Source organism: Oncorhynchus masou, chromosome 32 (assembly GCF_036934945.1).
Source record: "Oncorhynchus masou masou isolate Uvic2021 chromosome 32, UVic_Omas_1.1, whole genome shotgun sequence".
NCBI classification, from domain to species: Eukaryota; Metazoa; Chordata; class Actinopteri; order Salmoniformes; family Salmonidae; genus Oncorhynchus; species Oncorhynchus masou.
In genome coordinates this window covers 38,797,089-38,812,558 of record NC_088243.1, presented here as the reverse complement: position 1 = coordinate 38,812,558, position 15,470 = coordinate 38,797,089, and the positions used below count along the sequence as shown (strand labels likewise).

The following is a 15,470-nucleotide window of genomic DNA, read 5'->3' as shown; positions in this document are numbered from 1 at the left end:
AAACGTCCAGGTTTCAAACGTCATATTATGGGGCATGTCTTACATTCTTAAAAGTAGCCTATAGTTACAATCCCACCATATAAACATGGAGGTAATTATTTTATAAAGACATCCTCCTATTCCACGCTCCTGTTCTATTGGCTTTTTAAATCCGCTTTCTTTCATTGTTTATCAGGCAAAGGCATTATCGTCGTCATATTAGCAACCCGTAATAATCGTTGCATCTTTAGATCTCCCCATCTTTCAAAATGTCTCCGTCTATGAAGCCGCTCGCATGTGCAGTGCACATTTTTAGAACTGTTTCCCTGCAAATTGCGTTTTGGAACATTTGCGTGTAACCCGACTGCCACGTGCACATTACTGCGCTTAAAATGTGAAGAAATAATAGTTAATCAACGTTTTAAGCTCAACATTCTGATCGGATCCATCAGCCTTACTAATTGATACGGCGTATACCTTCTGCCACACAATGCCCACAAAAGAAAGTGGGTGTAAGGCTGTGTATACCCGCCACCACACCACTTTTTAAACTTAATTAAAAATGGTGCTAACCCAGTAATATGCTAGGAGTCCTCCCCTATGGGTCATCCACTGTCCCCATTTCTCGACAGCCCTTAGTAACAACGGGGTTGCCGGGGTGTATATTTAGGCCTGTATTTAACTGGGAGAACCCAGGCTCACTATCCTACTGTGTGTGCTGACCTGCATGCATATCAGCTTGAAACAATAGAAGTTACTTGCAGCACATCAACTCCATGGCCTACAGTGTGGTGCTAGATTTACTGTATTAGCCCATCTGACACCTTTTACTCTGTTTATAAAATGCCTCATTGTTGCACTTCTTACCCTTTTTGCTATATCAATATCACCAGTGAAATGGATGTTGTGAACCACCATCTTTCTGTGGCTCTGGTCAAAAGTAGTACACTATTTAGGGAATATGATGCCAATTGGGACATGGACATAGTGAGAGCTCTGCAGAGGGGTTTATGCACCTCATGGGGCAAGTGCTCCTGTCCTGTGGCTTTTTTTATCTGTAGTGGACAGCAGGCTACCAAATGGCACACACACAGAGGTACATGTGGACACACATGCACATAGTTGTCATTGTACTAAAAATAACTTGTCCGTTGAGGTGACATTGTAAGGGGGATGGCAATACCAAATGACACACTTGAAAGGACAATGCAACTACTTTTACTAACACTTACACACACACCTACCATAGTATTCAATCTGATTCATAGTGCTCAGCCTAGAATTCTACCATAGTCCACAACTTGATTACTAGCTGGGACCAGCATTAGTTACAGACCACCCTTGTTTTATATATCCTAGGTCTATATACTGAAGAGTGTTTTAAAATGTAATATTCTTACAAAGCATTTGACGTAATGTCTGACTTTGGTTGCAGAGCAACTCTTCTCTATACATGTTTGATGTTTTATCTTAAACGGGACACAGTACTCTCAATTTTGAATGAGCTACGATAGACGACGACAAGAGGCGTCGCATGTCAAATGTATCTGCCACACCATGTTAACTCACTGGAAATAGGATGGTTCATCTGTAAATGTACATAGATTCTGTTTATTTAAATGTATAAAATAAGAGACCATGACCGTGGCAGTAACTGTCTTTGAATGCACTGTGGTGACGTGCTGTTTTCCGGCTGGTGTTCAGTGTGTAGTCTAGTAGTGTACACACAAACCAAGGCTGAGAAGCTATTCCATTCACACTCATTGACTCTGGATCACAGCATTGACTCGAACCTATTGTGCAAAATAAATGGGGAAATTGAAACTGGAATAATAAAATGGAATAATTCCCAGTGTTTTCTTCTCTTGCATTTATCATAAGTGTATTATTGCTTTTCAAAGTGGTTTAAGTGTGTAAATGCTGTGTAGTACGGTGATTTTAAGAGTACTCGACTACTAGGTTTAACTTCCTGGGCAGTACACTAAATATAATAGTAATGCAACAAGAGCTCCCTCTGGTGGAGAATGGTCAAACCCACTACAGCTCAAGCCTATGTATGGGCTGTTGTCCATGGTTTCTAACTTGTGTTCTGGCGCCATACCACTACATCCACACTGAACTCTATAAGAGAGTACAGCCCGGGATTCAATCCGATCACCGGTTATAGGCATTTCTGTTTTTGAAGAGAACCCATTCACAGTAAAAGCTGCATATTGCCTTTTTAAAGAGACAACGCCTGTAACCAGCAATCGGATTGAATCTCAATCTATGGAGAGTAAACTGGCTCTAATGTTGGGCCCCAACGGTATGTGTATACAGTATCTCCTGTGATCTGACTAACACCGAATGACAGGGTCATTTGGTCCCTCATGGTAATTTCTTCAGACACAGATGCCAGGCTGGATGCTTCATCAACCTGGAGGATGTAGGACTCATATCCCACAGAGTTGGAGGAAGCAGACATCCCATAAGTCAGTCTGAGAAATACTGGACAGCCTAGCCACCGGAACTGACCTGCTTAAAGGACAAAACGGGGATCAAAGGGAAAAAAGACTGCTTGATTCATTCAAATTCCTTTCCTTTATTGTACCATTTTAACTGGTCCAATCCCATCTGGACCAAGGGGAGTATAGGAGGAGTGGTATGGAGAGGGGGATAAGAGGACCCATTCGGACCAAGGGGAGTATAGGAGGAGTGGGATGGAGAGGGGGATAAGAGGACCCATCTGGACCAAGGGGAGTATAGGAGGAGTGGTATGGAGAGGGGGATAAGAGGACCCATCTGGACCAAGGGGAGTATAGGAGGAGTGGGATGGAGAGGGGGATAAGAGGACCCATCTGGACCAAGGGGAGTATAGGAGGAGTGGTATGGAGAGGGGGATAAGAGGACCCATTCGGACCAAGGGGAGTATAGGAGGAGTGGTATGGAGAGGGGGATAAGAGGACCCAATCGGACCAAGGGGAGTGTAGGAGGAGTGGGATAAGAGGACCCATCGGGACCAAGGGGAGTATAGGAGGAGTGGGGGATAAGAGGCACAAACATGTATTGATACCATCCCTTTGGTTTGTATAGGGGAGAGAAGGGGGGGGGGTCTACAGCATTTGTAATGGTCTTGGTCTGTTCTTCCATCCATGGTGGAAATACTGACCGACGTACCACTTTCCCCCTTTTATAAAGGAAGTCAGTGGAGTCTCTGGATACAATATTATTTGAGACCTAGATAGCAAACAGCCACTTCCTTCCCAAGTACAGACATGAGGCCCCTGTACTTTAATGTATTTACATTAAATAAGATTAAGTTAGATTAAAAACAAAAATAACCGTACTCATGATGGTCACCTGACGGGTGGATGGTGTGTGTAGTCTGTAGGTGGTGTGAGGTGTTGCAAAGCATGCTGGGTAAGTTGTGACCCTGCTGTAAACTATGGTTTCCAGGCTCCCGATTGGTCATGGTGCTGCGCCCGCGTGAGGATAGTCCCGTCCCTCAGGACGACAACCTTTCAGGACTTCTCTGATGTCAGCACGCAGTCGAAAGAGGCAGACAGCACCTTGCAGATGGCCTGGGCTTGTTCCTGCACAGAGACGGGGAGAGATGAAAGGAAAATGACTTATGAAACACAGTGTGGGGAGCGATGGTAAATAAAAGCTTATTCCAAAATAAATAAAACTACCTCTGTTTTAAAGCAGTTTTCAAATCACATTGATCTCTCTACTCTGCCTGTCTGTCTATCTTGTGCAATCATTAGCACGGGAAGTGGTGTGGGGGTGCTGCACTTTTCCCCCCCACAAAATGTACTTTTTGGGCCCTTGCTTAAGACGTCTATATCGGTCTGCTAATATAGGACTATTATTTTTGTGCTTTAAAAAAAAAAAACTTTGAGGGTTTACCAGCATTTCTAAGTTGAGTCAGATAATTATCTGATAATACTTGTGGAATATAAAATACTTGCTTGATATGTTTTCCAGTTTCTTGAAATACTTTGCAAGTGGAACTTATTTCTGTGTGAAAACTGAAATGGTCTATTCATTCCTTTTCCATTTTAGTAGATTCTCTTATCCAGTGGAACTTACAGTAGTGAGTGCACACATTTTCATACTTTTTCGTACTGGTCCCCCATGGTAATCGAACCCACAACCCTAGCGTTGCATTGCTCTACCAACTGAGCCACATCATCACAAACCACTTGATGTCTCAATGTACTCAATTACTGTATTGTGCATTGTTTTTCATCATGGTGATAAAGTCTACAGGTACAAAGCTAGATGACCAGCCTATGTACAATACAGTAATGTACATTTGCATTAAGTAGTTTGTAAGGATGGTAAATTAATACTGCATAAGTGGTTGTTTTCCATGTTATTTAATCAAGATAAATATTTAATTCGATGTGGATGTTTTGTGTCTCTGCCCATAACGTTGCACCTTTTGATGTAAATATTTGAGGACAGGATTGTTGTTGTTTCTGGATCCCATTAGAATGGCATCACAGAAAAGGAGACAGGGTTTTGTTCCTTCTGGATCCCATTCGAATGGTGATCAGAGAAAGGGACAGGGTTTTGTTCTTTCTGGATCCCATTAGAATGGCATCACAGAGAAAGGGACAGGGTTTTGTTCTTTCTGGATCCCATTAGAATGGCATCACAGAGAAAGGGACAGGGTTTTGTTCTTTCTGGATCCCATTAGAATGGCATCACAGAGAAAGGGACAGGGTTTTGTTCTTTCTGGATCGTTTAGAATGGCATCACAGAGAAAGGGACAGGGTTTTGTTCTTTCTGGATCCCATTAGAATGGCATCACAGAGAAAGGGACAGGGTTTTGTTCTTTCTGGATCGTTTAGAATGGCATCACAGAGAAAGGGACAGGGTTTTGTTCTTTCTGGATCCCATTAGAATGACATCACAGAGAAAGGGACAGGGTTTTGTTCTTTTTGGATCCCATTAGAATGACATCACAGAGAAAGGGACAGGGTTTTGTTCTTTCTGGACCCCATTAGAATGACATCACAGAGAAAGGGACAGGGCAACAATTCCAACTATTGAATCCTGCAAGATCCTGTTCCTAACTATATTTTTTTGCCAAAGCGGAGATGATGCAAAATACTGTCTATGCCCGTACTACAGGTGTGTATATAGAGGTCCACAACCACTAGTAAAGGCCCAGTGCACAACTTTTGTGAGAAAAAAAGTTTGTTCACATTTATTTATTTTTTTGTTCCATTTTTTTCCCCCAATGCCTATTTTGTAGGGGGTGCTGCAGCGCACCCTCAGCACCCCTACTTCCCACAGCTATGGCGCTGATGAGCTCAGGACAGACACAGCTATATTTGCATCCCATATTTCAGGTGTCCTGATTATTTTTTCCTTTTTACCAAAAAAACAAAACAAAAAACACATCAATGAATTGAAGCTACAAGAGTGGAGGGCTAATGACAATGGTCATTACACCTTTTGGTGTTTTGTAACAGATGTCTCTCTCCCTTCATCAAATGGTGGTTGCCCTGCGCACTGTTTGGATGTGGGAATGATTTTGGAGAGGACAAGCGTGCGCAGGTAGCCTGCTTTTTGAAGTGATTGGTTTGACAATCAGGTGAAAATAAAAAGATACATTTTTAACGTTTAAATACATCATCTTTACTTCCTAGCAGTACAAAACTGCATCTTAAACATATAGGAGAATGGATCAATTAGAGACTCACCCAAAGTTTGAATTTAGGGGTGCTCATTGCCCTATGTAATTCACACACTGTTTCAGTCGTTCGGCAGATGAGTTTATCCAGAGTGACTGACGCTGACAGTGGGGCCATTGTGAAAGAGACTTGTCTGTCTGAGCCATTGAGGCCTGCTTCCCCAGTCTGCTGCTAATCTTATGAATGGATGAGGGGGTCGAGACAGGAAAGCTGTCGCACACACGATAAACAATTATCTCGCATTGCCTTGAGTTTGCCACAAACTGTGGTATGATAACAAGCTTGAGAGCACCAGTTTGTGTGGAACCCAGAATATTGCTGTGAGATTTATCAATATGAGGGGGGGGGGTAGATCGGTGAGCAAACGCTGATCTCAGTCCGTGGTGAATGAAGTAATGCTCCCTATACATTCAACACACACACTCACCGCGCTGCTGCACTGGTACACCCAGATGCTGCAGTCCTGCTGCTTGGCATCGGTGGTCTTGAGAGCCAGCAGGTTCTTCCCAGCCCCCAGGCCGTCATCATAACAGAGCATCCTCATTATCAGATAGAGAGGGTGGCGGTGCAGAACGTCCTATACAGGAACCACAACAATAATACACATTACAAACATCATTATAACAGCAGACAGACAGACAATCATGTAGAGCGGGAAACAGTGGAGAACGTCCGACTTCGGGAACGTTGCAACAACAAGTTCCAACTAGAAAGGTCAAGGTTCAGTAGAAACTTTTGGGACGCGAGAGCATTTATAAACATGGAAATGGATTCACTCACACATTGATCCATGGAGGCCACTTTGACTCCATACTTGGACACTCCCAGTACCATCTCCTCCTCTCCAGGCACAAACGGCAGCTTTCCATCTTGCTATGAAAGGAACACGACAGATACTCTTTGTACATATAGAGTGACTTGTTAAGGAGGAAACAGAGGCTGCCTCTGCCTCACACCACTCCAACATTAATCTACATCACCATAATCAATCACCATCATCAAATTGAGTGATTATACAGTGATGAATTGGTCTCCACTGCACTGCATTGAACCTGTATGTATAGTACTGCATTCTGATTAGAGGTCGAACAATTATGATTTTCCGATGCCGATTATTGGAGGACCAAAAAAAGCCGATACCAATTAATTGTTCGAATTTTACGTATATATTTGTAATAATGACAATTACAACAATACTGAATGAACACTTATTTTAACTTAATATATTACATCAATAAAATCAATTTAGTCTAAAATAATGAAACATGTTCAATTTTGTTTAAATAATGCAAAAACAAAGTGTTAGAAGTAAAAGTGTAATATGTGCTATGTAAGAAAGATAACGTTTCAGTTCCTTGCTCAGAACATGAGAACATATGAAAGCTGGTGATTCCTTTTAACATGAGTCTTCAATATTCACAGGTAAGAAGTTTTAGGTTGTAGTTATTATAGGACTATTTCTCTCTATACCATTTGTATTTCATATACCTTTGACTATTGGATGTTCTAATAGGTACTTTAGTATTGCCAACCTAATCTCGAGAGTTGATAGGCTTGAAATCATAAACAGCGCAATGCTTGAAGCACAGCGAAGAGCTGCTGGCAAACGCAGGAAAGTGCTGTTTGAATGAATGCTTACGAGCCTGCTGCTGTCGCCCACTGCTCAGTCAGACTGCTCTATCAAATCAGACTTAATTAGAATATAATGACACAGAAATACGAGCCTTAGATCATTAATATGGCAAATCCGGAAACTATCATTTCGAAAACAAAACGTTTATTCTTTCAGTGAAATACGGAACCGTCCCGTTTAAAAATATATACTTGTATATTGATTTTAAGAAAGGCATGGATGTTTTATGCTTAGGTACACATTGGTGCAATGACACTGCTTTTTTCACGAATGCACTTGTTAAATCACCCGTTTGGCGAAGTAGGCTGTGATTCAATGATAAATTTACAGGCACCGCATCGATTATATGCAACGCAGGACAAGCTAGATAAACTAGTGATATTATCAACCATGTGTAGTTAACTAGTGATTATGTTAAGATTGATTGTTGTTTGTAAGATACGTTTAATGCTAGCTAGCACCTTGCCTTGGCTCCTTGCTGCACCCTCATAACAGGTAGTCAGCCTGCCACGCAGTCTCCTCGTGGAGTGCAATGTAATTGGCCATAGTCGGTGCCCAAAAATGTTGATTACCGATTATTATGAAAACTTGAAATCGGCCCTAATTAAATCGGCCATTCCGATGACCTCTAATTCTGATGGGCCCCGTACTTTACATCCCAGATTTGAAGGGGTTTCCAGGTTTTTCTTACCTGGGCTGCATCGATGTAGTTGATGAGTTCCAGAGGCTCCTGCAGGGTCTTACTCATCTCAAACGGCAGCTTCTCTATGGCTCCGACATACTTCACCCTGAACTCAGCACACGTCTCGGACGCAGCACTGTTACCTAAAGTTCACAGTTCAATCATCCGTCGGCATTACCACGGGGTCATGAAGGTGTTCATTAGGCATCAAACGGAAGAAGATGAAGTGAAACAGGGAGGGACTACCAACAAGACACACATTTTAGTCGTCCATTGCAAAACCTCTTGAAATATTTTGTTGCCCTACAATGCACAAGAACCCGTTCTGAAAGGACTTGACATGTACAGGCAATATTGTTGGAACCTTTCCGGCCCCTTCATCTGACTGTTAGTGAATAGGAAGGAAAGGAGATGAGGAAACTAGCCGAGGTCATTTCAGAGAATTGAGATGTGGCCATGGTTGTAGGTTCTCTTACCTGAGCTCTTGGTCGAGTCTGTGTCGAGGCTAGCTACAGTACTGGACCTGGAGAGACCTCCCAAACTGGAGTCGACTGACTAAAGGGAGGAGAGAGAAAAGCACACCTTCTCACCATATTGTCTTGAGAAATGTTACATGATCGGCTGAAACGTTGACCAAATCGCAGAGTTCATGGTTTCTGCTGCAATATTTGTGTATGAGAAAGAAAGAAACACATACTCCAATCACTAATGAATAGAGTTTAAGTGAAAAAAAATGAAAATAACTCGAGCAGACGTCAATTCAGGAGTCCTTGACAGCATGCAAGACCTCCTTAATAAACAGAGTCATGTACCCATCAGCAATGTAATCACGAGAGGACAGCTGCGCAGTAAGTGAATGGATGGTAATAAAGAGTCATTTCTCCATCCGATCGATTCCGCCCCGTCGGCTCAACCATCTTAGCACTTGTTTGTTATTCACCAGATAAGAAGGCATCTCGTATGAGACATGATTACTTTGTCCAGACAGAGCTCACTTTTAACATGAATAAAAGCCACTGTCAGATGTGAGGGATCTTCTAATGAGGTTACAATCAGTCTAACCCGTCTGTCCATCTGTCTGCCTCCAGTATTTTATGACTGCGGCTGCTTTTGTACTCTAAGACTGTACCCTGTTGTCTCCATGGTGAATTATTTTCCAAGGACAACTAGCATCTCCAGCACCCCCTCCCCCCCTCTCAACTGGAGGGCATCAAGGGACGAGAAAAGATCCACATTTTCTGGGTCTGGAATGTAGACCACGACAGTGTAGTCTGTAATGTAATGTATATAACGGCCCACCTTGCTCTTGGTACTGATCTCACTGCTCTGGGAGCTGCTGCTGCTGTGACGCTTTTTGACCTTCCGGAACATTCTTCACCATGACGCCAACACTCCACCAGCCCCCAGCTCCCTTGCAGACACCACTGTCTGGTGAAGACAAGGAGATTTTGTTGTGATGGTCCCAGCACTACACAGGGCAATCCATGTGAATGGGCTTGTGGTCTACAGAGAATAGAGAATGAGATGAAAACTTCCACCAGTTGTATTACAAAGAATAGTAACATGTACCTCTGAAATAAAACAATAATTTTTAAATATCGTTTATGAAATGGAATTCCATACATAAATATTGTGTGACCTTATGAGACTAACAGCTGCCACAGTCAATGCATAATATTCAAGTCCTGCATACTACCACTCCCACCGTCACAACTTTCTCCAACTTATTAAGAATCAACAGGCTGACACACGCGCGTCCCTGCCAATGGTGTCTGGAGTCGGCTGGCACTCAATGAAAGTCCATTGTCCGGAACTTTGTCAATGAATGCCCCGTGTAACGGAAACCGGTTGCTATGATAAACAATGTACCCCACCCACACCCTTATCGACGTATCCGCTCACGCTCAAAAAGGTTGAAATGATCGTGCATTTTTACAGAAAATGGCAAACGGGAGCACTACGCACAAACACACAGGGCATACCTCAGTTTGAAACTTGTTCTAAGCCAGTTGAGGGCTGTTTTGGGGGGGTGTTGTTCATCAAAGGAGCAGGGCTGTGGCTCTTTCTGTGTAGGCGAGAGCGCGACTCGCAAAGACACTTCACTTCCTCTGCAGTTCCACCCAACACCACATTAAAGGGGACGCAACTTAGTTATGTTTGTATCAATAGTCAACTTTGTTACTTGGTAACAAATAACGAGGCCGCTCACCCACAGTGCAACGTTGTAACAAAGTATGACTGTTAATTGATAATTTTGTTTCAGCTGCCACAAACGAGTCTACGGTGTGATTTTTTTTTTAACCGTGATTGAATTGAGCGCTAAAACTAAAAAGTTCTAAACCCATGTATATTCAGTGTCTATCAATCAAAATATGAAAAACGTTTTCTAAGATGAGCAAATCGTGTAATTACGTCGGAACTAAAAAGATGGCTTGAGTGTTCTTCGGTCTTGTTTTGACGACATGTGTGCGCCAGACGGAAGTTCATACAAACATAGGTCTGGAGGGAAGACTCAATGGAGAGCATCATCATGATCCAGGTCCTGTTTTTATTATATAAATACTGTACTACTGCTATGAACGTACCACTAGAATACGTTACTTCTGCAGCGCGGCTGTAAAACGTAGAGCAGATATATCGGAAACCCACGGAAAAGAGGGACCAGTGTTGTGACCCCCCCCCCCAGCGGGTGCAGCCACGATCGAGATTTCTGGAGCTAAGGTAGGGAGTGGATTGAACTTCTTAATTTGTGTTTAGGTTTCCTCTGAACTACACAACTGTACACAATATACTTACTGTATGTTGTGATATTGTTGTGTTGAAGATTTTCTATTCTAAATACCTGTCTCTGGTCATCATAATGACAGTCCTCTGTGTTGGGGGTGAATTATTCAACAACAACAAATTCTCTCTCTCCCGAGCTGTATTCTCTCACCAGGAGGACAGACATCCAATGGCTGCCGAAGTCCCCTGTGTCAAACCTGACGTCCTCCTCATATTATGTAACCAATAGTCAGTAAGCACTGTGATATGTTGTCCTTTACACATTGGCAGATGGGTTCAAACATTTCTCTCTCTCGTCCACATACGTCACTCACGTCGAAGAAGAAAATGGTGTGTGAGGCTCGCTTCTGTAACACGGTCCATGACATAGTGAACAGGGAAGCCCGCTGTCTCATATGGTCGTTGTGTCCATATTCCGCATATGGATCAACATGTCTGGGAGATTAGCTTGGGAGACACCAATTAAAACCGCTCTCAATGATGAAGCTGGGTCCCAGACTCGAGCGTTCCCCGTCTCTGAGGTTTCGTCCCCACTCGGTCTCTCCAGAGTATGCACCACTTTGACAACATAGGTCCCGGTGTGGTGATGGTGTCTCCAGGTATGATGCAGAGCGGCCTGTCCAGGGAGCTGTTTTGAGAGGTGGTGCACCGACAAGAGGAACAGAGTCCTCATCGCAGGCTAACGTGTGGAGGGGACCTTGGCCATGACTTAGCATGTATGGCTAAGTCATACAATCATACAGTCTTTTAGCCTGAGTGCCAGCATGTTTCTGCTTTAGCCTAGCTGGCATTGTCTACAACAAGGTAATAATGCACTGTAGCGTCATTAACAGGCTATTGTTCTCACCTTGTTCCCGCAATGGAGCCTGGTTCTTCTGACTGTATCCATAGGTAGACTAGTGGTTAGAGCATTGGACTAGTAACTTGAAAGGTTGCAAGATCGAATCCCCGGGCTGACAAGGTAAAAATCTGTCGTTCTGCCCCTGAACAAGGCAGTTGACCCACTGTTCCTAGGCCGTCGTTGAAAATAAGAATTTGTTCTTAACCGACTTGCCTAGTTAAATAAAGGTAAAATAAAATGTTCTCTAGACTACACAGATCTGGCCATGAGCACAGTGAAACAGACCCAGGCCATCACATTCACTCGACTCTACTCTGTGCGAGTGGGTCAGCTGAGAAACATCATTGAGGATTTGGAGGCTACAGAAAAGACCTTCAAGAACATCACACTGGTGCATGAGGCAGGCGTGGTGACGCTGGAGGTGAGCATGTTGTAGTCTGGGTCTTGTTCCTTAAGCACCAAACGGAAGAGAATGGACTGAAACAGAGAGGGACTACCTAGACTTGACTAATGTTTTCTGTCGCAAAACGTTTTCTGTCATGTGCCCTAATGAACATGACACAATGATGTTCACATCAGGTAATGCTTCTTGCAGTATCAATAACAATCTATTTGTGGTGTCTGAGATTGTTGAGAAAATGGAATGTTTTCATCCATGTTTCTCTGTCGTCCACTAGTTTATTGCCAACCTGTTGAATGACATGCACACTGATGCAGTTACTACTGTTGTGTTGGAAGTCCAGTCTAACCCTAAAGCTCAGAAAGGTGTGGCCATTGACTTTGACCTTTACCAGTATCCACTTGCCTTAATTGTCCCTTCCGGGGAATAAATACAGTTTTATTGTATTGAAACTATCACACAAACATGTACGCACAGCTATTTTAAAGAAGGTCTCTCTGAAGGAGACGAAGGACCTGGCAGTGCAGCGTCTCTACGACGCCCTCAACCCTGTCGTATGAGGGGGTACAACCAGAGACATACTTTCGCAAGGCACTGTATTCGGCCCCCTTCAACTTTGCGACCTTCTGCCACATTTCAGGCTTCAAACATAAAGATATAAAACTGTATTTTTTGTGAAGAATCAACAACAAGTGGGACACAATCATGAAGTGGAACGACATTTGTTGGATATTTCAAAACTTTAACAAATTAAAAACAAAAATTGGGCGTGCAAAATTATTCAGCCCCCTTAAGTTAATACTTTGTAGCACCACCTTTTGCTGCGATTACAGCTGTAAGTCGCTTGGGGTATGTCTCTATCAGTTTTGCACATCGAGAGACTGAAATTTTTTCCCATTCCTCCTTGCAAAACAGCTCGAGCTCAGTGAGGTTGGATGGAGAGCATTTGTGAACAGCAGTTTTCAGTTCTTTCCACAGATTCTCGATTGGATTCAGGTCTGGACTTTGACTTGGCCATTCTAACACCTGGATATGTTTATTTTTGAACCATTCCATTGTAGATTTTGCTTTATGTTTTGGATCATTGTCTTGTTGGAAGACAAATCTCCGTCCCAGTCTCAGGTCTTTTGCAGACTCCATCAGGTTTTCTTCCAGAATGGTCCTGTATTTGGCTCCATCCATCTTCCCATCAATTTTAACCATCTTCCCTGTCCCTGCTGAAGAAAAGCAGGCCCAAACCATGATTCTGCCACCACCATGTTTGACAGTGGTGATGGTGTGTTCAAGGTGATGAGCTGTGTTGCTTTTACGTCAAACATAACGTTTTGCATTGTTGCCAAAAAGTTCAATTTTGGTTTCATCTGACCAGAGCACCTTCTTCCACATGTTTGGTGTGTCTCCCACGCGGCTTGTGGCAAACTTTAAACAACACTTTTTATGGATATCTTTAAGAAATGGCTTTCTTCTTGCCACTCTTCCATAAAGGCCAGATTTGTGCAATATACGACTGATTGTTGTCCTATGGACAGAGTCTCCCACCTCAGCTGTAGATCTCTGCAGTTCATCCAGAGTGATCATGGGCCTCTTGGCTGCAACTCTGATCAGTCTTCTCCTTGTATGAGCTGAAAGTTTAGAGGGACGGCCAGGTCTTGGTAGATTTGCAGTGGTCTGATACTCCTTCCATTTCAATATTATCGCTTGCACAGTGCTCCTTGGGATGTTTAAAGCTTGGGAAATCTTTTTGTATCCAAATGCGGCTTTAAACTTCTTCACAACAGTATCTTGGACCTGCCTGGTGTCTTCCTTGTTCTTCATGATGCTCTCTGCGCTTTTAACGGACCTCTGAGACTATCACAGTGCAGGTGCATTTATACGGAGACTTGATTACACACAGGTGGACTGTATTTAGCAAAGTTCAAGGGGGCCGAATACTTTCGCAAGGCACTGTACATCCTTGGGTTCAAAGAACCCCTGAAAGGGGTCATCCTGCAGCTACCTGAAGCAGTTGTCATTTCCTCCGCAGACCTCCAACCCCAGTGCCTGATAGTTGTTTAATCCTAGGATCATTTTACCGTCCGAAATCTACGTTAATCATTAGGGGGGGAAATGAAGCACGGAAGTCCAGGGGAAATGTCATCCTACTCTGCCCTTACTCTCACTGATACTTCTAGAATGGATAGACTACTTGAGGGACAGCAGTGGCTGTCTGGATCTGGTTACGCTATTAAAGATGGGTGACCACTGTAAAGTTCACTGCATTCTGTAACTAAGCATTGAGATGCATGGCTCAAATGCACTGATTTGTTAGGACATTTTGTAGAAAAAAAAAATCTGATATATATTGGGTATAGAAACAGCCAAATAGTGTTTGATCAGCAGTATTATCAGTGATAGTGAACTGAAAGCAAGCAGGTGTGGTTGCTGAGTTAATTAATCAATTAACATCCCATCGTGCTTAGGGTCATGTATAGAAATGCTGGGCAGGCCATTATTTTGGCTACCATGGCTATGCCCCCATAGGATGACAAGGCCCCCATCCACAGGGCACGAGTGGTTTGATGAGCATGAAAACTATACAAACCATATGCCATGGCTGTCTCGGTCATCTGATCTCAACCCAACTGACCACTTATGGGAAATTCTGGAGTGGTGCCTGAGACAGTGTTTTCCACTGCCATAAGCAAAACACCAAATTAAGGAATTTCTCGTGGAATAATGGTGTTTACATCCCTCCAATAGAATTCGAGACACTTGTAGAATCTATGCCAATATGCATTAAAGTTGGTCAGGCTCGTGGTGACCCAACGCCCTATTAAGACACAGGGGTCCTGTGTGGCTCAGTCGGTAGAGCATGGCGCTTGCAACGCCAAGCGTCGTGGGTTCGATTCCCGCTGGGACCACCCATATGTAAAAGTAGTGGCCCCAGCCGACTTGTAAGTCGCTTTGGACAAAAGCGTCTGCTAAATGGGATATATATTAAGACACTGTAGGTTGGTTCTGTATCTATGTTTGGAATGTTGTTTGAAAACTTGTTGTGATCTTGTTTTATGTCATTATGAAAGTTTATTTATTTTACAGTAAAGAACATGCATGTCATTCATCAAAATAGTGAAATAAACAACAAAAAGGCGACTCAAATTATTTTACTCTGCCATTATTATTTTCACCTTCCACCTCCACACGGTAGATGGCGCAATTTAGCATGCGAACGTCTATCATTCAGTCAGCACTGCTTTCATTTCTAAATCTGAAAGTATAAAGTTAGCTCTCGGCTCAACATTTGTACGAGCGAGCAATGTCCAAAATCAAGAACATAATTTGGCCTCAAGTGATTTTATTTGGCGACTCGATCACACAGGTACATTTTCTCATTCAGAAACGATTTGTTTGCAGGGGTTCGTCCATTTACAAAACGGGTTAGCTTGCTAGCTAGCAACTTGACAGTTCACCTCTCACTTCTTGTT

The 15,470-nt window shown here is 43.1% G+C and overlaps 2 protein-coding genes across 5 annotated transcripts in view; one reads left to right on the top strand and one right to left on the bottom strand.

Annotated features, from left to right (window-relative positions):
- Positions 1-2,540: 2,540 nt before the first annotated feature.
- The window catches only part of itgb1bp1 (integrin beta 1 binding protein 1), a 13,147-nt gene continuing 217 nt past the window's right edge, over positions 2,541-15,470 (bottom strand). Inside the window, exons 1-7 of one of the 4 annotated variants that reach the window (XM_064954098.1) lie at positions 9,964-10,096; positions 9,281-9,484; positions 8,458-8,536; positions 7,991-8,124; positions 6,447-6,539; positions 6,094-6,243; positions 2,541-3,551 (exon numbers count right to left, since the gene is read on the bottom strand). In XM_064954098.1, coding sequence (XP_064810170.1) covers positions 3,480-3,551; positions 6,094-6,243; positions 6,447-6,539; positions 7,991-8,124; positions 8,458-8,536; positions 9,281-9,352 — 600 coding nt within the window. In that variant the 5' untranslated portion in view covers positions 9,353-9,484; positions 9,964-10,096 and the 3' untranslated portion in view covers positions 2,541-3,479. Of the gene's footprint in view, positions 3,552-6,093; positions 6,244-6,446; positions 6,540-7,990; positions 8,125-8,457; positions 8,537-9,280; positions 9,485-9,963; positions 10,097-15,470 lie in introns of those variants that run through there. The other 3 variants (XM_064954100.1, XM_064954099.1, XM_064954101.1) reach the window with 3 other exon arrangements.
- iah1 (isoamyl acetate hydrolyzing esterase 1 (putative)) overlaps positions 15,193-15,470 on the top strand; it is a 3,805-nt gene continuing 3,527 nt past the window's right edge. The window contains exon 1 of the mRNA XM_064954097.1: positions 15,193-15,364. Coding sequence (XP_064810169.1) covers positions 15,302-15,364 — 63 coding nt within the window. The 5' untranslated portion in view covers positions 15,193-15,301. The remainder of the gene's footprint in view (positions 15,365-15,470) is intronic.